Below are 20885 nucleotides of genomic sequence, written 5' to 3' on the forward strand. Positions count from 1 at the left end.
GCGATAGGGATGCTCAGTTTTAAAACTTCCTGCCCAAAAGAACCATTACTGACTCCTCCAGCCACTGGGGTCCTGCAAGTGGTAGATGGGAAGAGGCAGAGGGCAGGAGCCTCTCCCCTTGAGCCTAATGGAGACCTCAGAGTGGTGAGTGGCCCTCTAGCAGCCAGGAGTTGTAATGGTGCACCTGGTGAAGGCCGGGGGCAGAATGGTAGGGGACAGCAGCAACATAGTATGAGATGTTTCAGAGATTGCCCTGGGGACTCACTTTTTCCTTTGTGCATTTATTAATTCTTCTTTCATTCATTCCACAAATACCCAGAAGCTGGATTTAATAGGAAAGAGTTTCTAGAGCCTGGAGTTCTGGAGTCCTAAGAGAGCTTATCTAGGAAATGGACTGGTGCCCTCATGTTGCTGATGAGGAAATAAGCTCAGAAAGTGTCACAGGCCTATTCTCAGGGGTCTCCTGACACCTGGTCCGGTGTGCCTCTCTCTGGGCCCTCACCTACATGGCCTCCTTTAGCCCTTGGACTTCATTGTCACGAATATGGAGGGGACTCCTCGTCCCCTGCCCCCCACAAAGAACATCTTCTCTGTGAAACAGAACTTTCCCTTCTGTGATCTTAGCATAGGAAGTAGCCTTCCCTGCTCAGAAGGAACCCCACCCCTGTCCTGAGGGTCTCTCCTCTCAGGGTCTCTGTGACAACATCAAAATTAAATGAGGAAGCAAGTGTAAAGAATAAAGGAGTGTGACCATCACATTATGTTTAATAAATGCCAGTCTCTTTGTCCTTTTTTGCCCATTCCCCCCCACCCTTTCCCAGAGAAGTAAATGCTGAGGACCCAGAAAGCACGCAGATAATTCCAGTTGATAAAGTTCAGATTTATTTGTACATTTATTCATTATTTTCATTCATTCAGAAATTATTTATTGAGGGCATGCTTTGTGCCAGGACTGCCTTAGGTGCTAGGAATATAGAAACAAATGAAGACAGTCTCTTTTTTTAAATATTCGCAAGCTAGCAGGGTAGGGTAGTGTTTATTAAACTAGGGCTTGGCACACTCAGAATCCCAAGGGCTTGAGGAGAAGCACATAGGGGAAAGGCAATTGCAAGGGGGAGCTTTGGCACAGGAGAAAGAGAAAACTCTAGGTTCTCTCTTGGGTTCTCCTCAGCTACATTCCTTGTCCTTAGAAATCAAAGACAAAAGCTTAGATACTGTCCTCAGTATTAGCACCACAGGTACCTCTCACACAGTAACATTCATTTTGGCGTGACTCGGAATGCTAGTCCAGTGAAAGCTGGAGAGGGCTCTGTGAGGAATAGAGAGAGGAGGACGTAATCACTGCCTTTGAGCTGCACACACAGTCCAGCGGGGAGCACAGACCTGTACACAACAGGACACCAGGCAGAACAAAACACATGCTGTAATTGCACAAGGGAAGGTATAATGGTTAGATTTGGGAATGTAGGTGGAAATGATGAATTCTGCCCAGAAAGAGGCATAGATAATAAGCATAATAACAGTAATTCACATGTGTGTGACACTTCACAGGTTTCAAAGCACCTTGACATTTTTATGTCATTGGACTATTGCGATAACCTCATTGCGAGGCCAGGTAAGGTTGATTATCTCCATTTGAGCGAGGAGAAGCAAAAAGAAGAGATAACGTCCCTGTTGGCCAGATCACAAGCTGGTTGAAAGTTTTGAAGGGGAAAGCCATTGTGGTCTGAAAATGTGTCTTGGCTCTTTAGAGCTGGGTTTTCTATCACCTCTGTTCCCCTCTGGGCTCACGCCTTGTGTTCTGTCCAAAGTCCGTTAAAATACCAGCTTTGATCTTTAAAAATCCTTTGCGGTCCGAGCTGGATTCTTTAAGTACAGGTCTCTGATGGTGCCTTTGAAAAGGCAGCTAATGTCAGCCAAATGCCTCCTGCTGGCCTTCCCCTGTGCTGGAGGCGGCCTGGGCTTTGGCAACAGATATTACTTGGGTTTGAATCTCAGCTCTCAGGTTCAGTACCCATGCAACCTCAAGTAAATGACTGAGCTCTTCTTAGCCTCTGTTTTCTCCTCTTTGAGATACATATCTTAACGCCTACCACATACCAGGAGAGCCAGCTTAGTGATTAAGAGTCTGCATGGGCCCTGAGGTCAGGAATACTGGGGTTTTGAACCCTGGCTTTTCCATGGTCTAATTTGTTACCTTGGGCAATTACTTAACTTTCTGGCCCTTAGTTTTCCTCATCTGTAAAGCAGAGTCAGTGGTGATCCCAACCATTATGGTTCTAATGAGGATTAAATGAGCAAATGCATGTTAAGACCTCTGTCCAGGGGCTAGCACCATAGTAAGTGCTCAGCGGGTGCAGCATATGTGATGTGGGACAATTTGAGGATGAACGTGGGATAGTGTTTGTGCGATGCCTGGTGTGGCGTAGACTCTCACTGTCCTGCAGCAGAACACAGGAACAGTTGTCTTGGCGTACCTTCATCTTCGGTCAGCCCCCAACGCCTCCTGGTGATTGCTAATGCCCGTTGTAACTCCTCCTAAATCAGACTTGAATAGTCCATTTTACAACTTTGCCTGGCCTTGATCTCCAGCTCACTGGTCTGTAGCTTATATAATTCTTCCTCTACTCTCTTTTCCTGGACAGAATTCCATCTTCCCATCCCCAGCCCTCAGCCACTCCTTTTGACCCTCTCAGTCCTTCAGATCGGCTCTTCGTGGCTCAGTTTCCTTTTTGCCAGGGCCCTCCTTCTGGGGCCTGTTAATCTCAGGACATTTTTCCATCTCCTTCAGCTTCAGTGTGTTCTCACTAATACGCAGGAACACTCACAGAAGGTGGGCACTGAGGGAGGGCCAACGAGGATGGATGTGCGTGTCCCCATTCCAGGGGTGGAACCGTAGGAGATCCTGAGGCTGCCAGCTGCCTCAGTGAGTGGTGGAGCAGGGCCAAAACCACTGTGCCCTGTGCCTCCTCCCCTTGAGTCACAGGAAGAGATCTCGCCGTGAGAGCTGGAATTGTTTCTCTTAAAGATATAGGGCATCTTCTCTACTTTGAAGGGCCTTTTGCATCACCGACGAAAAGATTATCCACAGTTCCTCCCACATTGTTTTCAGAACAGATGTCAGAGTGGCAGGACACTTTAGGACCCTCCTTTTTCTCCCTGGGGCAGTGAGGATGGGGCTGAGAGACAAGTCCAGGCCGTCCCTCTGTTACCTGCTTGGGGAGTCAGAACACGTAGGAGCTGCCAGACTTTCCTCCATTGCCAGAACAGGAATGTGCTTTCCTCTTAGAACAAGGCTCTGCCTGATGGTCATTGCCTTTGGTGTGGCCATGTGGCAGGCTTATTCCCTGCTGGATGTGCCAATCAGAGGAAATGGAGATAGGAAAGGGCTCCTTACAGACAAGGGCTGGCCTCTCTGAACATCTGCTTTGGGCCTGACATTAGGTGCTTGTCATATTTAAAACAGTTTCTTGCAATAGATAGGATCATCAGCTGAGGCCCAAGGAGTAGGCTCAGAGCGATTAAGCAGCTTTCCTGAGGCTACACAACCAAGAGATGGTGAAACCAGCTTCCAAACTGAGGCCTATCTCACTTTTCTATGCACCAGGCAGGCTGATCCCACAGGTCCCCAGACCTTGTGTTTTTACAGGGGCCACATCACCCCTGCCTTCATGATTAGACTTCCTTTGTGTGCTGCAGTGGATTCTGAGACTGCTGAACCCTTGAGCTATTGGATGGAAGTAGTTCTTATAGAAATTATGTCTTTAAATTAGAGCCCAGTCCAACCCCTCACCCCCATCTTATAGATGGGAAAACTGAGGATCAGAAAGGGACGATGTCATGCCTGTGCAATATGGAATCTGAACAAATTCATCATAATGAAGCAGCAGAAGGTTACTATTGAGCCAAGATATAGGAATGGAATCGGTCTGGTCATCAGGGTTCAACAGGGCCCAGAGTCTGGCCATATTCTCCATTTCTGTTCCAGGCAGCTGAGTTTGCTCGGAGGTAATTCTTAAAGTTGCAGCACCCTATTCCTGTAGGGAGTCCCAGAATTCACTTAGTGCAGTCTCTTACCTGGGATAGGAAGCCTTGTATAGCCTCCTTACCTCCTGGAACATCCCTCTAAACACAGGAAGTTCACTCATTGTCTTCCAATGCAACCTATTCCATTATTGGATGGTTCTGACTGTAGGGAAACATATTTATCCAAGAACATTTATCAGACTCTTCCTTTGTTTCAGGCCCTACACTGGGCACAGGGAAATCAAATAGCTAAGACCTTGGAACTCCCTTAAAAAGTCACAGTCTCATCAGCAGATGGATAGAATCCAGTGTGAGCCTTGCTGTGCTCCTGGGCTTTTGGGACACTGGGAGAGGCTATAAAAGAAGGCTCAGTTGGTGACTGGAGCAGGGGTACTCTAAGTGGCTGGGGAAGGCCCCCAGATGAGGAACTAGTTACGTTCAGCCAAATGAAGAGGAAGAGAACAGTACCCCAGGCAACAGGACAGCCTGAAAAAGACTTGGAGTTAATGAGAGAAGCTGGCTCTCTCAAGCAGGTTCTGACTGGACCACACAGCAGAGAGGTAGAAAGGAGGGAGTGCGTGTCTGGCAGGGCAGACTCATGCCCTTCTGCACATTCCTGCCGTTTGGATGCTATCTGGGCCCAGATGGTTGGGTGGGGAAGGAAGTGGTAGAACCACAGATGAAGAACCAGCCCAGTTTTGACTGCCCACCAGGTGGCAGAAGATAGACTCAGAGACCCTAGGGGTGAGATGAATCCTGGGGATGCCCCCTTATCCCCACTCCCCCTCGCCCCCAGGGAGTTCTACAGGGACCGCTCCTCCATGCCCCAGGAAGGTCAGAGATGAACTGAGGGTCTCACAGAACGGGCATTCCGTGAGAAGCCTTTGAAATCTGAAAAGTGCAGTTAGCTGCGGAGGTGTAGAGTAGTGGAAAGAGCAGGTCTTTGGAGCTAACAGCCCAGAATTGGAATACTCACCCCCTGTGCAACTTTTGGCCAGTTACTTTACCACTCTGAGCCTCTACAGGGATCATAAGATCTATTTTTCAGGACTTCCATGAGGATTCTTTCATTCAACACATGTTCAGTGACTGATGTGTGCCAAAGACATTGTACTGGGTGCTGGGGAAATACCAGTGAAGAAGACCGTGGCTGACCTTGGAGTTTCCATCTAGCCAGGGGGATGTGAAACAATTATTTGACATCAGGGTGAAGAATACTGCAGAGATTTTTTTAAAAAAAGAGATTTTGACATAAGGCATATAACAAAGAAGACAGACATTTAATAGGCATTGGTCATGTTCTCAGAAGCAGATCAGTCATTTGAAATGGGCATCAACAGTTCCTCAGAGTGGGGAAAATACCTTGACCCCCCTGACTGGGGACCTGGGCCCTTGCCTGCCACGCCTTGCTGGGCTTCTGCCCCATGGTGAGGGGATGCTCATAGGTCCTTCCCAGCTCTGCTGCTCTGTGGTTCTGACTCCCAAGGAGGAGATCCCCCTGTAGGGAATCCATGTGAGCTGCAGGGACTTGCCAATCTGGTACCTCAGGCTACACTGGCTTCTCCTGCCTCTGCCCAGCAAAGCCCACTCCAGCCCTCACTCACAGAAGGCATTGGGAAAATGAGTGAGAGGGAGAAGGACCCAAAGAGCCACTTGGCTTACTGTGACCCCATCCTCGGCCTGACGGCCCCTTCACCTTCCCCAGACCTCATCACACATCAGTGCTCCAGCCAGAGCTCACCTCTTCCCTGAAGCCTCCCAGGGTCACCAAGTTAGTAGTGACATCTCCCTCCCCAGACCTGTGCAGATCGTTATGCTGGCCACTTCCTGGCCAGTCAGGGAGCCTCATTTATGTGCCACTTGCCTCCACTATATGGGGATAGCCCCTCCCCCCAGCCCTTTGCTTCCAAGGAGTTCCTGCCCATCCGTCCTCCAGACCCCCACACAGAAGTATGTGGCTGTCCTGAAGCCCTCCTAGTCTCCTCCAGTGCAGAATCCCTTCCTTTGCTTTTGTTCCCAAGTCTCTATTCTTACCCTTGTCGACCACATGGGGTGGTGACCTGTTGCCTGTCTTTTGCCACCACTGGGCTGTGAACCAATCAGGGTCATCTAGCCTAGGACTGGTACTTAATAGGTGCTTAGCAGATTCTCACTGAAGGAATGAGGCCAGATTTGTCCTCATCCTCACTGGAAGCAAAAGGGGGGGGAGGGGGGAGAAGATCTGTAGTGACAATAGCAGGTGAAAGTGGCTGGTGCCTTTTGAGAAGAAATGATATGGTCCATAGGGATCCGCCTGCCCAGCGCTGGGCCACGTCCCCTGCCTCTTTCCAAGGCTCTTGTGCACCTCCTTCATTGTTACATAGCTATTGCCATGCTCAAGTCTTTAAACAGAGTGGAATCCTCTTTCTTCCACCCAATCCAGTGTGCCTCTATGCCACGGTAGGTGTTCCGAATGCGTTTAAGAAATTTGACTTGATTGACTTTCAACTGAGGAAGAAACTAGAATTTTACCTGTAGCAGAGAAACTTCGTATTCACTGGCAGAAGTAAATGGAATGATTTAGCATGTTTTAAGAAAAGTCTAATATTATTAGCCTTTCTGTTTCAGCAGAAACCAGAAATGGTATTTACTGTTCAAACATACACACATATTTTGAAGAAATAGATGACTTCTGAACCTCCTGGAAGTCACACAAGCATTAACGTTTTAGAAAGGTTTTCAGGAAGAACAGCATTAGTCTAATTTAAGCCAGACAAACCCAGAAAGATATAATCGCTGTGCCAACATTTATCAAGCCCCTTTCTCTGTGCTGTGATTTCCATTTTATGGAAGAGGCCCCTGGGGTTTAAAGAGGTCAAATAAATAACAGAACCTGGACTTGCACCAGGTTTTCTAACTAAATCCTGTGCTTGTCTGTCAAATCACAGCTATTTGTATGCAAAGAAATGGAGTTTCACATATAAAACTCTCAATTTCTCCAGAATCTGGCAATGCTGTGTTTTCTTCGGGTCCCAGGGCCTTACAGGGCCCAGATCTGGGTGTGCATTCAGGGATTGCGTACTGAATGGGATCCTGAATGACTGAATGAAAAGACAAGCACTACCTTTTATGCTTTTGTAAAAGCTTCCTTTACCCAGCTGAGAGGCTTCTCTCCATGGAAGGTGTATTTTCCCCAAAATAAACCTGAAGTGGATCAAAAGGCCTTTTTTTTTCTAATTCCTACTCTTCCCACAAAGTGAAAAAAGTTCCTTTGTTACTTAAAATATCTGCGCCAGATCGTACAATGCTGTCTCTTAGCACAAGTGCTTATTATTGTGGCTAATTTGGTCACATGTGTTTGAAGGAGAACAATGCCTCAGAAATTTTTAAAAGCAAAACAGCAATCTGAGGCATTTGTTGTAATGAGATGTAAATTGCCAGCATCGGTAGTAGAGCCGACTAAAATTTGCAATGAAATGTTTTTCTCCCCCTCCCTTAAATTAAAAGCACTAGAGGCCCTCCCTCTTCTCCCCCAAAGAAATCACATGCTTTTTTTGCTCCTTTTCTCTCAGTTTCTGTCATCCTGAACACCCTGCTTTACTCACAGATTCATTCTTTTGTTTACCTGCCATTTTCTGAGCCCCTGTTCTGTGCCTACCTCGGTGCTGGGCTCTTCTGGAGGCATCATCAGCTTGCATGGTGGCCATTGGCAGTCCCATTTTGCAGGTAGGAAAGCCGAGGCACAGAGTGGTAAGGTGATTTGACTGAGGTTATGCAGTGTGATTCCCTCCCAGTTCCCCTGAAGACCCCCTTCCAAGGTGTGCCTTTGGCTGGTCTGCCCTCCTCACTGAGGCTGAGTCAGGTACCTTGCGTGGACAGTGCTGAAGTCGGGGCAGCATCCGGGTGTGCAACAGTGCTGACAACGGTAGGAAATCGTTTTCCTTGAGAGCCAGAAGAGCCCAACGCAGCAGTCCCAAAGGAGACCAGCATGAGCCCAAGGGAGCATGGGTGTGCCATGGAGTGCCAGGACCTGCCCTGTGTGCACAAGGCCATGGTTTCGTGGCGGACTAACTGAAGCACCCAGGAATAACTTGCGTGTGAGGGAGGTGGAGCAGGCGTGGGCGTTGTTTACCGAGTATCCACTCTGCACCCAACTCTGGCATAATCATTTCATATATACGGTCAACTCACTGAATCTTCAGTCTCTCCAGGTCTCTGTTGTCATTCCTTCTTTCAAGTGAGGCAACAGGGCCAGAAAAGTTAAGTAATCATTAATGTGGAAGTTACCTGTTGCGGGTAGAATGTAAACCAGACATTGTGCTGAGCCCTGGTCTCTGAAATAAGAAGACACAGTTCCTGCCTGGCGTTAGGCCTCACCGTCTAGTGAGGAGATGGGCTAAAAACAGCTGAGAGCAGCTGATTATATGGGGGGAGGGGTTGGGGTACACATGGGGACAGAGTTCACCCCCCTGAGGAAGATTACAGCCCACCGAAACAGTAAATGGGAAATCCAGAATTTAAACTCCAGTCTCTTGACTCCAAATTCCAAGCCAAGGGGTGGCATTTGAGCCAGGCCTTGAGGTCCTGGTGGAGTTCAGCTAGGTGGATGTCTGCGGGGTGGACGGATCCAACAGCAGGAGCGACACAAGCACAGAGTAGGCAGCTGGCAGGAAAGGCGTATGTGTGGGGAAGACCAGGCTGGCACTCTGGAGTGGAGTCTGACTGGGAGGTGGGGGGGGGCGGCGGCAAGGGGGCAGCAGAGGGTGGAGCCAAAGAAGCATCTCTCAACCCTCAGTCCTGATGTCCCTAATATGTCCCTCTGTAGGCATCAGAGTCATCCATTCTGTCAGCTGTTTCCAATTCCTATTTGACAGACCTAAGTTCTACTTCGTGGGCTGCCAGAAAGGTCATAGTAGTTCAAGAACAGCTCCCACCCACTCCAGCCTGTACCCCCAAGCACCTCAGCAGCAAGATTTTAGTTCAAAACCTTTGCCCTAGCCTCTTTAAGTCCCTGCCCACACCCAATTCTCTCCCCTCCTGTCACGAAGAATTTACTGAAAACCTGCAGTGTGCCAGCCAAGACTGCACAGAGAATAAAACTTTGCCCCCATAGAGCTTCACAGTCTAACGTGGACAACAGACAGATGGGCAGATGATTGCAGACCGAATTTGCTAGGAGTATTTACAAAGTAGAGACTCCCCCTACCTGGCAGTGATCAGAGCAGGGGCTCTCAGAGGAGACACCTAAGCTCCATTATTGGCAGGCACATGAGGTGGCATCACGCGAGGCAGAGACAATAGCACATCCAAAGGCATGGAGGCTGGGACAGCACGCCGTGTGGCCCCCGAGCAGAGGTGAGTATCAGGCGAGAGCAAGAAGTGAGCACCAAGGATAGAGAGGGAAGCTGGTTGCTCTGGACCTTAGGGAGGCTTCTTTTGAGGGTAATTAGGAAGGAGGGTGCTAAGCAAGGAAGGACACAGTTTTAAGGAGATCTCTTTGGCAGTCATTGTGGAGATGAAGGAGAGAGAACTGGACTAAAGTCAGAGCTGAACTTGAGTCATTCTCTTGTCCAACATCTTCCTCTCCTAGCAGCAAAACGATACTTTAGACGAGGGGCATACTCTTGCCAAAGATGACCTGTGAGCCAGTGGCTGCAGGGCCCCCATCCTCTCAGCCCAGGCCCTTTTTTCCTGTTGCTGAATGTCAGAGCAGGAGAGGACTTCACATGCCAACTGGGCCATGCCCTTTAGGGGAAACTGGAGTAATTACCTCTGCCCTGATCTCAGAAAAGATCAAATGCTCCACTTGAGTTTGTATCTCAGAAATTCAACCTGAGATCTCTCACAGAGAGAAGAGAAACTTTGGCATCTGCTTCTGAAACTATAGAATTTTTCATTCATTGTTGTCATTCTTTAGTTCATTTAGCAAACATTCAGAGACTAGGTACTCAGTCCTGGGTGCTGGGGGCAAAGAGAAGAGCAAGACCCGGGCCCAGCCTCTGCATAGATCACACAGTATTAGGAGATGCCATCAGGACATTTCTGATGCTATCTGTCCTTCACTCTGCCAACTTTCGCATCTACAGCTCACTTACCTGCGGTCACACGATTAAAACAGCAAAGCCAGGCATAGGACCTAAACTTGCTCCACCAACGTGAATCATCCTTTTTCATCAGCCCTGTTATCCTCAGCCATGCTTGCATCCTTAGAGACTACAGAGATTCAGTCTTGCAGATGGTAGCTGCCAGCAACTCAGGAATGATATTCTTGTTCTGGGAAGCCCTGTCATGAGGAATTTTAGTAACAAAATCACCAATACCTTCTCTACCACCAGCCAAAGTCTGGGGTTGTGGCAATTGAGCATAGAATTGGAGCCAGAATTGTTATTTAGTGTATAATAAAGAGCTCCTTATCAAGCGATCCACATAGTTAGGATCAGGGAAGATCGGACCATGAAATTCGTCAGTTACTTCAGGTTTAGGCATAGCCTGGGGGACCCACTATAGCAGGAGCTAGATCTCAGACCCCAGACAACTCGTGAAATGTTTATGTCGGGAACATTTCCAGGGCACTGAGCTCTCCATTGGCCTTTGGAGTTGCTCTCCTGCAAGAGTGAATCAAGTCATTCAGCCTTATTTACTCACTTTCATCCTGTTTCTCTGCCCTTTGGTAATCAAGACACAAGAGGTGATTTAAAAAATAGTCTATCATTTTTAAAAGCTTAATGGAGAAGAAAAAACATCCCCCCTAGAAACCACCACCATTTATCTAGCGTCCTTTCACTGTTTAAGCTGCGCGTAATTTGTGTTGATTGCATTAAAATAAAAGTCAGAGTAACTGCCAGATCAGGCAGTCAGAAACTTAATCTGTATTGTATTTTAATTTCTTGGTTGAAATGCTCCTGTCTTGGTAGATCTTGGGTCTTAGGAAGAGGGAGGCCTTTGCATTTGTCCCCACCACTCTCCTAACCTCTGGTCTTAGGATGTGGCCCGCCCCACTCAGGCTGTGCAGGTGGGGTTTTAGCAAATACACAGTTTGCATATCGCAGCCAGTGCCACCCCTTCTCCACCCCAGTCTTCCAGGGCCTCTTTTCTGAGCAGGAAGTTGATTCCTCTGCATTTCCATTCAGACAATGACACTCTCAAAGACTGTTTCTCATTCATACTTAATTAGAATCTTGTTCATTCTTGTCTTCCAATTTTCTACCTTTTCCCTTGTGACGTTCATATCTCATATTATTTTCAAGCCTGGGTTTAAGTGTAGTCCAATGGACAAAATGAGCCAGCATATTTATTTTGTGCCATTATGTGCTGATAGATGCATAGTTAAAAATATTTGCCTTTTATTGTCCTTGGAGTTCTAGACAGATCTCTTTTCTTAACTGCCTAGGTCCCGCCATTGACTTGGAAAAAGTAAAGTCAGAATGTCTCGAGCCCGAGCCGGAGTTACGGAGCACTTTCAGTGAGGAAGCAAATACGTCGTCCTATTACCCTGCTCCTGCACCTGTCATGGACAAGTATATCCTAGACAATGGCAAGGTAGTGTTTCAAGCTCAATATCCATTCCCTGCAAGTGTTTGTTAGTCAGAGTGGCGATGGAGCGTTTGGTGGGAGCCTCCTGAGACACAGCGGGGCCACTTGGCCTCCTGGCCCGGCCTCAGTAACTATTTCCAGGGTTCATGTGTTCTAACTAGCAGAGCTAAACTGGGACTTGTTCTTTTTCTCTTCCTTTTTTTTTTTTTTAAATACTGGGCCAAAGCACCTATAAAACTAAACTGACGTTTTAAAATAGCTTAGTAGTGAGAAAGATTTAAAAAGACAGGGTGGTTTGATGGGACTTGTCCTACCGTCCTATAAAAACCAGACACATAAAATGTGTAAGGTGTACTAGAAACACAATCTCTGATTGACAGATAACAACTCAGTATGTATCCATTCAGCATTCATCAAGTATCTGTATGTTCTAAGCCTGTGCTAGATGCCAAGGATAAGCTGGTAAATGAGAAGTGCTCCTTGTCCCTAAGCTGTTTCCAAACGGTATACTCAGCAGTAGTTAGGCCATAGTCCTAGGACCACATATAACTCCTCAGATTTTCTTATAAGGCTCTTGAAAAGAAAAATCATGAAAGAAAACTTAAGCATTATTAATTCTATTAGTACAGGGGTGAAAACTATTGGACTTGCCTTTGGAAGTCTTGAAGTCACATGTCATAGCAGCAGGGCAGGGAGAAAACTGTTCTAACATCCTTCTGACATCCAAATGGATTCATCTTGGAAGAAGTGTATTGGAGCCCTTTGTCCAGGCACTGGTCAAATTCAGTGTTAGTGTTATATTTCTGCCACCTTGGCATACAGGACAGACATCACCTCTCATTCTCCCCAAAGAATCATCTGTGTCAGTCTGTTTTTCTTGCCTTGTGCTTCAGAAGGTCCCTGTTTATCCAGTATTATTCCCCAGTGGGCCGATGAGAAAGAGAAGGTTGTTTTATTTGGGTTTGTCCAGCTATATCCTTGCAACTGGCCAGATTGAGGCAAAAAGCAAATATTGTCAGCTGAGGAAATGAAACCTGTTAGTCTTTAGGGCTCTCTTGGATATGCTTCCATTCCCTCCTCTCCCACTGAGCACTTCCTCCCCTGCAGAGGCACAACTGATGGGCCAGCTCATCCGCCCATTCTGTCTTGAGTTGTTCTAGCCAACAGGCTTTAAAAGTCCACTTTGCAGGGGAGAGGTGGCGTGCCAGAGTGGAAGTAGGCAGCCGGGAACCCGAATGCTGAGCATAGCTGTCTCTGTCCTTTCTGTGTGACCTTGCTTGGGTGAGTCTTTCTCTTTTCTGGGCCTCAGGGTCCCGATCTGTGTGAGTTGGGATGGATTCATGCTCTCCATGGGCCTATAGTCACTCCAGCTGTGTATCTAAGTTGGGTGAATCTTCCCCAATTGGAGATAAAGAAAAGAAAGGACTATTCTATGTTTTTTTAATTTCTTTTGAGTGATGACGGCACTGTAGAGTGACTAGAGACTTTTTCTTAAAGTAGCTCCCAAGAGAAAACTATTTCTCTCTTCCTTTGAAAACTGATGGATAGTTTCTGAGCCTTAAGGGGGCCTCTTTTGCAAAGGTATCATTTTTCCATTTCCAGAAAATGGGTGTCTCAAACCTCATTTAATGTTTTCCTGGGAGTTGCACAACAAATCTTGAAATTGCCAGTTTTGTTTTTTCATTGGTTGTTGCCAATGTGTTGCTGTAAAACTAACCTGACTTTTGTTTGCAACTAATTTGTAGTTCAGCAGAGAAATTTATGAAGGGAGAGGAAAGGAAGTGGACAGACTAGAAATGGATGGCAGCTTCCCAGAGCAGCATTCCCTCATCCTCATTGTTCTTGGCTCTCCTGTCCCTTCTGACCCTCTCTTTTCTCTGCCTGCATGAACAAAAGCCTTAATCTCTGCAAAGCCTAGAGCATCAGAACGGGACCCACTCCCTAGTAGGAAACTAGTTTTGTCCTACAAAACATTCCACAAAGCCATTTTTTGATCAAGTCCCATCCTACCAGATGCCATATTTTTAAAGCCTCCCTTGACACATAAGGCTAACATATTGGTCAAATAGTGAACAATGGTTTATGTGTATGATAGGCCTTGTCACAAAAGTTAGTTTCTGATTTTGATAGTTCATTGCTTTTCTTTATTCCAAAAACTCCTTGAATCCTAAAGCTGCAAAGACCATTAAAGTTTACATAATTTATACATGGCATAGTTGGGGAAGCACGTCCAGAGAAGGGCTCCTCTGTAATTATAGAACGGGTTAGAAGCAGGCAGGTAGGAACTGGAAGCCAGATCTCCTGGCGCTCAAGCCTGTGCTCTTTCCAGTCTATTCTGCTGCATCTCTGAAAATGGGACATTGTTCCAGGTGACCTAACTTTGCGGACCTTGGGAGGCTTTGTCCCAGCATATACCTGTGAGTGGTCTTACAGAGTCATTTCTTTCTGTGCCGTAAAGTTGGCCTTATACTCAAGTTCATGTCAGAAAATATTTTCTTCTCTAAGGAACAGCAGTTCAGCAGAACCAAAAGCCTGTGCCATTAAAACATATTAAATATGCCCATCCGTTTCTTACTGCTTTGTGTTCAGGCTAGTCCTGACCATGTTGAAGGGGACTGAAGAGGCCAAGCCTCAGTGTGTCCCCATGGAGATGTACTATGAAGGACTGAATCAGGTAGCGAAGGCTCACAGAAGGCTAGAAATTCAGAGGGGATAGAATTTAGTTGTGGGGCCATTAAAGAGTGTTTCCTGGATTTGGGACTGGGGCTTGAAAGATTAGCAGGCTTAAGAAGACATAGGGAAAAGTATTCATTTCTGGACAGGGCAAAGGCGTGAGTGGAGACATGGCTGGGGGAGTGGGCTGGGGAGAAGGCAAAGGAAGTAACAGTTACTGGATGTGGGCTTTCCTCCTGACGTTCTATTCAGTTATGTCATATAATCCTCAGAACAGCTCTGTGAGTTAGGTGGTGCTCTGCCTGTTGTCCTCCTGAGAAAAGCAAGACTCGGAGAGGTAGAGTGACTAGTCCAAGGTGCCCAACCTGTAGGTAACAGGACCAGGACTCGCACCTGGGGCTGAAGACTTTAGCACCTCTCTTTCGGTTACTGCACACTGAAAGCAGAAGGAAACGAGGGGGTTTGCGAGCTTCGTTATGATGGCCATAGCAGGAGAATAAAGGCCTGCGAGTTGAATGGAAAGAGGATTCTGGAGGGCCTCTAAAGCCAACCGGGGAGGCTGGATTGATGTGATAGGAAAGAGGGAGCCATTCAAGATTCCAGTGTCCACACAGAAACATGGAGTTGAAAGACTGTGGAAGTCGTCTAATCAAAGAAGGAAAGCTGTGTTTTAGGGAAACTAATCTGGCAGTGTTTATAGGGTGGGCTGGGGGGAGCAGGGACGGGGCGGCAGGAAGGCCAGGCCATGGCTTCTTCTGGTTTCCCTGTCTGCCGTAGTGACCTGCAATGGGTGCAGGCAGGGGAGGTGGCTGGGCCGGCTCGGAGGAAACCTCAAAAAGAAACCTCATGGAATATTGATGTGTTAGATAGACTGTGTGTCCACCATGTTAGCACCCCCGTGACACTAGTGGCAGCAGAAGGCCTGGGAAACTTGGGCTCTGGGGTCATACAGGTTTGGGTTTGAATCTTGATTCCAAAGTTTACCACTAGTATGTCTTAGGGAAAGTAATTTAGTCCTTCTGAATCTCTATTCATATCTGAAAAGTTTGAATAACTACTATTTCCATCTCTTAAGGTCATTATGAGGATTAGATAAATTGAGGGTATAATACCTGGTTCATTACAGGTTCTCAAAAAATATGAGTGTCCCCCTTCTCTAACAGAACATTGGCTACAATGACTGTCACCTCGCTTTTAAGAATAATAATTTTTAAGATTGTAGGAAAGCAAGGCCCAGGGTGGAAAAGAGCAGAGGTCTTTGAGAAACTGAAGCTCTCTTCCATTCTAAGATTTTCTAATTCTGAGTTTAATCTAATTCAAATTCCTTGTTCCTCCCTTATCTCAGGAAGCTTGTGCAGGTAGCTTTAGAGTATCATCTGGGGAGGTGACTTGGGGCCCAGCAGGGAGCCGCAGGAAACTTGTCCCCAGCACGCCTGCTCTGGCACACAGACTGCCCACCTGCAGTTCAGATGGACAGATTTGCGGTACTGAAGTTTGCAGCACAGGAAGGCCAGGTGGGTCTGGCTACCTGATACCAGGCCTGTGGGGATCCGAATGACCTTGTGAGCAAGAGGACGTGAAGGCAGATGAGGCCAGGTGGATCGGTCACTTGCTGACATGCTCGAGTGGGCTGTTGCTGGTTTGTTGGGTTTTCCTTTCTGGATGGTTGAGAAAGCTCGGTAATCGGTGAAGGAAGAAGTGTTGCTGACTGATCTGTGCATGCCCACCTTCTTTTCCAAGCCAGTCTTCAGTAGGAGGCTCTTCTGCTGTCTTTGAATGGTGGCTCTCGCCAGCCTGCCGTCAGTGTGGGCTTATGTGCAGTCTCTCAGGCCAACCTCTCTCCCAAGAGGTTTCCTGACCACATGACGTTTTTGATCTACAGTTCTTCCTGAAGACAAGGACTTTTGGCAGAGCCCTTTTATTGCCCTTAGAAAGTTCAGCTCATTATCAGCTGTCTGTCTCCCGTCTTTCTCTACAGAGGCCATTTCTACTCTCCATAGATTCAGCAGAAACACAAAATAAATGGCAATGGCAAAGTCAAAACTCCATTTTTTAATTACTAGCAAATGGTTTTTGAGTTGTTAAAAAGTCAGAAAAGAGAAAAAATTTGAAAGCTTGTAGCTCATGGCTAGATCACTCTGAGTTCTCACATTTACCGACTCTGCCCTGAAACCGTCTGAAAGCTTCCCTTCCTGGGAGCATTAAGCCATGTTCTGTTCCGTGTGCCATCAGAATCAGACTGAGGACACTGTGGTTGTATTTAATTTGCCAAAATCATAGGTGTTCTGAGCCAGAAAGAACTTAGAGATGAAATCCCATTCTCCGAGTTTAGTTCACGGGAAGCTGAAGCCAAAGGTAGGAAAAGATTTGCACAAATACATTCTGATTAGCGGCGGAGTCTGGCGGCCGTCCTCCCAGCTCCAGCTGGCGGTGGTCTTCAAGCTCAGCTGCGCACTGGAATTGCTTGGGGAACACTCACCTATCCCTGTACCCCCCAGGCCCCACCCAGAGGAAGAATTCAGAATCCCTGGGAATGGGGCCCAGGCACCAGCGATTTTTACAGCCCCGCACAACCCCCGTGTGTACCGCTGTTGGGACCCACTGTGCTGGGATGTGTGTCCCAGCGTGTTCGCAGCAAAGGGAGAGAGGTCTTTCTAAAATATAACAGAAAAAGAAGTGAAAGGTACGTGTTCTGAGATTTGCTCAAGCTCCGAGTGGCCCTGCTGTAACATGAGTATGTTTAGAATCCCAACCCTACAACGTAATAGTTGAGTGACTTTCGGCAACTGTCTTCAACTTTCTCAACCCAGGTTTTCCATCTGAAATGAAAACAACGTCCCAACACTTTCCTTCCAGGGTTGCCATGAAGATTTGAGATAGCGGATATAATGCACTCGAATAAGGCCTGGTGCATTATGGGGATCCAGTAAATGATTATTGTTTCCCTTAAGGAAGGTTAACATAATGGTTATGGAATGAGTCCCTTGTGGGTGTGCAGCAATGTCTTTTAAAGGACAAGAAAAGTTTCCAACTGCCAGTCTGTCCGACTACATAGGTGCTTGTGTTCTTGTCTCTTTCAGGTCCATCTGGGAAGCGGGATTTGGGTTGATGAGGAGAAATGGCACCAGCTACAAGTAACCCAAGGAGATTCCAAGTACACAAAGAACTTGGCAGTCATGATTTGGGGAACAGATGTTCTGAAGAACAGAAGCGTCACAGGAGTTGCCACAAAAAAAAAGAAAGATGCAGTCCCTAAGCCACCCCTCTCGCCTCACAAACTAAGCATTGTCAGAGGTAGGTCACTGCAGTGCAGACGCAATGGCTGAGATGCTGTCCTGTACTCTGTCAGGAATGTTCTAGACACAGTTCAGTTCAGCAGACACTGAAGCCTCTCCATGCCAGGCCCTGGGCCGGGCACGGGACACAAGAGCAGGTATGGACCTTGTCCCAGGAGAGCTCACGTCCAGCAGGCAGGTGAGCCGTGGACTCAAGTTCAGTTCAAGTTGCTAGCACAGAGCGGGGCACATGAGATACTGAGGAAGGTCTCAGGAGGGGAGGAGACCCCCTAGCTGGAAAATCAAGGATTCCTGGGGGAGGGGGGCCACTGAGTGGGCCTCAGAATCTGTGATCCTAGCTACTAGTCTCTAAGTGTCCAGCTGCCATGTTTAGATGAAGAAAGTAGACTCCATCAACGTGTACATTTTGAGCAGCTTCTGGGGCAGACAACAGAGATGTCAGATGATTTCAGGTACTGATGAAGGCAGTGAAGCATCATCTCACGTTACGGCAGGACAGAGAGGGCTGTGCTAGGTGTGTTGGAGCAGACCTGCTTGCTGGGAACTGGAGGTGGAGGGGGAGCCCTGTGAAGGTCTCGGGGTGGCGAACAGGCAGAGTGAAGAGGCACAAAGGTCAGCACACTCCAGGGATGAGGCAGCTCCGGCCAGCCAGCCACAGAGCCATGAGTGAGGGGAGAGTGAGGCCAGCGGGTGGGTGAGAGCCGGTCTCGAGGGCCACGAAAGCCACAGTCAGCAGCTTGGATCTATTCCTCCCACAGGAAAAGGGCAGATCATGGAGTGACCAAATGGGAGCTCAGTTAGGACACTCCTGCAGCAGTCGTAGATGGGGATGATGGTGCCATGGACTACGGTTATAGCAGTGGGAGTAGGAAAAAATGGCCAGATTTCGGGTGTGCTCTGGAGGTCAAGGTGGCAGGACTCAGTGAGACTAAGGGATCATCTGGGTTAGAGCCACAGGGTTCAAACCCATACCGCCCTGACTCCAGTGTGGCCTTGTTATGCTGGGGCACAGCTGCCTTCCTTGCCTGGCCGGCTCGTCACTAACTCATTTAGGCAACCACTTAGTTTTAAACAGTCGGAAGTAACCTTTAGTCTGCTTGCTGTCTGAAATAATAGGTCCCCGTTTGGGAGGTCTCCCTGAGAAAGAGGCCTTCCTGGGGATGAGGCCCTGCCCCGCCAGACAGGTGCCCAACTTCTTGGATGAGGTCACTTGTTGAATGTGACTCAGCAGGTCCCAGGTGCCTTCCAGTGACTGACTGGCCCCATCGTCTTGTCTAAAATCATCTGCTGTGTGTCTGCCTCAGGCACTGGTCTGACCTAATCTGATCCATCTCCACATCCTCGTTGCCTACCACAGGGCCCAGCACACAATAAGAGCTTAATAAATGAAGTTTGAACAAATGAAACACTGAGACCAACAAGCTGATCCCCGGACTGACCCTCATGATTTCTTGTAAATCGCTTCCCGTCTGTATCTTAGTTTCCTCAGCTGAAAACCTCTTAAGACAACTGAAAGGGCTGCCCAGGATTATAGCTTAGAAATAGTTATGTTCTAAGTATCAAAAGAAGTTACGAAGCTTTTTTGATGAGCAAGCTGCCTCCATTGAACCAATGGTGACCTTGTGATGATCACACCATTAAAGTTCACTATTGCTCAGTGCTTCTCAGCTTGTAGGCTCTCTCCCATCCACTCCCGGGACAAGGTGATGGCAAGTAGCAATGGGAACCCAATATCAGAAGCCTGGGGTTGAGCCCCAGCTCTGCTTTGGTTTAACTTTGAGCTTACCCTGGTTCATATACAATATTCACTTCTGTTTCCCCAAGCCTAGCACTATGCCAGTACCAAGCCCATGCTTGGTGTCTCCATCAATAAAGCCAGGATTGTGGTCTCTGTCCTGGCTACCCAGTGGCCCAAAGAGGCATTTTGATTGTCCTTTAAACCCTACTCAGATGCAGCTAACCAGGTCCCCAGTGCTATCGAAAAATCTAGAAAACTTCTCAGCTGCGTGGCATTGGGCCATCACAGTCTCATGGTCTTCAAACACACCCCCTCCACCAACCACCAAGTCTCCCAGGTTTCCCTCACTGATCCACCCCCCTATTTTCCAGGCCCTTTTTAAACTTCCTCTGCTTTGCCAAACATGATAGTCCATACCTCTCTCTTTCCCAGAAGATGGCCTTGCCTCTTCCTTCATGGAGAAAAGAAAAGGAACTCCCACAGCTTCGAACTGCAGACCTAACTGCACACCTAACTATTCCCTCTGTGCTTCTGCCTCATGTCCCAGAAGAAGAGTTCCCTTCTCTTCTTTGGGGTCAGCCATTCTCTCCATCTGGACCCCAGCCCACCTGCCTTCCTAAGTACCTTGTTCCTCCAATTATGCTCCTGCGTCATTTAAATAGACTTTCACCACTTGTTTCTTATGAGAACACTCCCTGGAGGCCACTTCACCCACCTAGCCACTCCGTGTCTCTCTTTTCCTTTTCACATGCAGGTCTCTTGAGGAGTTGTCTACACTCACTGCCTGTGCTCACTTGTAATGCTGTCTGGTGTCCACTCCTAGCCCTCTCCTTAGTCTGTTCTTATCAAGTTTCCCATAAACTTCCGCCTTACCCGATCCAGGGCACGCTTTTCACCTCCTCCCCAGGCTGATGGGACCACTCACTCCTCCTTTATGAGGACTTCTCAGTAACACATGCTCGACTTTCTCCTGCCTCCCTGGCGTCACGTCTTCCTCGTGGGCTCCTCTGCTGCCCTGTCCTCTGTCCCCAAAGTGTCTTCTCCCGCCACAAAGCTTCCTCAGCTGATCTCACTTCCCACTGTTCCCAGGGCCCAGGCTGAAATCCGCACTCCTTGTCCTGGCCCATACCTAGCAACCTGGCACCTGGGAACCCCTCTGCCCCTCCGCTCACACTTCGCTTCCCGTTTCCCACTATGCTCTAATCACAGGGCCTCCTACCACCTTCCTGTGCCCACCGTCAGCAATGCCCTCTCTCTGCCCTGCAATCCCACCTCCTTCCGGCCATCCAGAGAGGCCTCCCCCAGCAGCCCCGACTGCGTAGCCTTCCCATCGCTCTCTGTCTCATCAGCATCACCCTACATAAAGTCTCTGCATAGCATTTCTTGTTTGTTTACTTGGGAATTGTCTCCCCCGCCCCAAGCCCACTACAATATAAGCTTATGAGCATCTTGTTCAGGACTAGCAGGTAGTGAGTGCTGAGTAAACATTTGCTAAATCAGTGAAAGATGTTTCCAAATCTACCCTTGGCTCAGTCCACACTTCTGCATTCCCAAGCCATACATCCAGGTGCCCACCAGCCATTTCCTCATGGGTGACCCCATGACACTGGCATGATGTACCCCTCACTGCTCTCTCCTTT

General features: G+C 47.9%; 1 protein-coding gene across 7 annotated transcripts in view; it reads left to right on the plus strand.

The window, feature by feature from the left end:
• The window catches only part of BEND5 (BEN domain containing 5), a 48210-nt gene that overhangs the window by 22019 nt on the left and 5306 nt on the right, over positions 1-20885 (plus strand). For all 7 annotated transcript variants that reach the window (XR_003911732.1, XR_003911733.1, XM_029947182.1 and 4 more), the window contains 2 exons: positions 11396-11544; positions 17292-17505. Coding sequence is in view for 5 of the 7 variants with exons in the window: in XM_029947182.1 (XP_029803042.1) it covers positions 11396-11544; positions 17292-17505 (363 nt within the window). In the remaining 2 variants the exon portion in view is untranslated. The remainder of the gene's footprint in view (positions 1-11395; positions 11545-17291; positions 17506-20885) is intronic.

This window comes from Suricata suricatta, chromosome 8, assembly GCF_006229205.1.
Source record: "Suricata suricatta isolate VVHF042 chromosome 8, meerkat_22Aug2017_6uvM2_HiC, whole genome shotgun sequence".
Classification (NCBI taxonomy): domain Eukaryota; kingdom Metazoa; phylum Chordata; class Mammalia; order Carnivora; family Herpestidae; genus Suricata; species Suricata suricatta.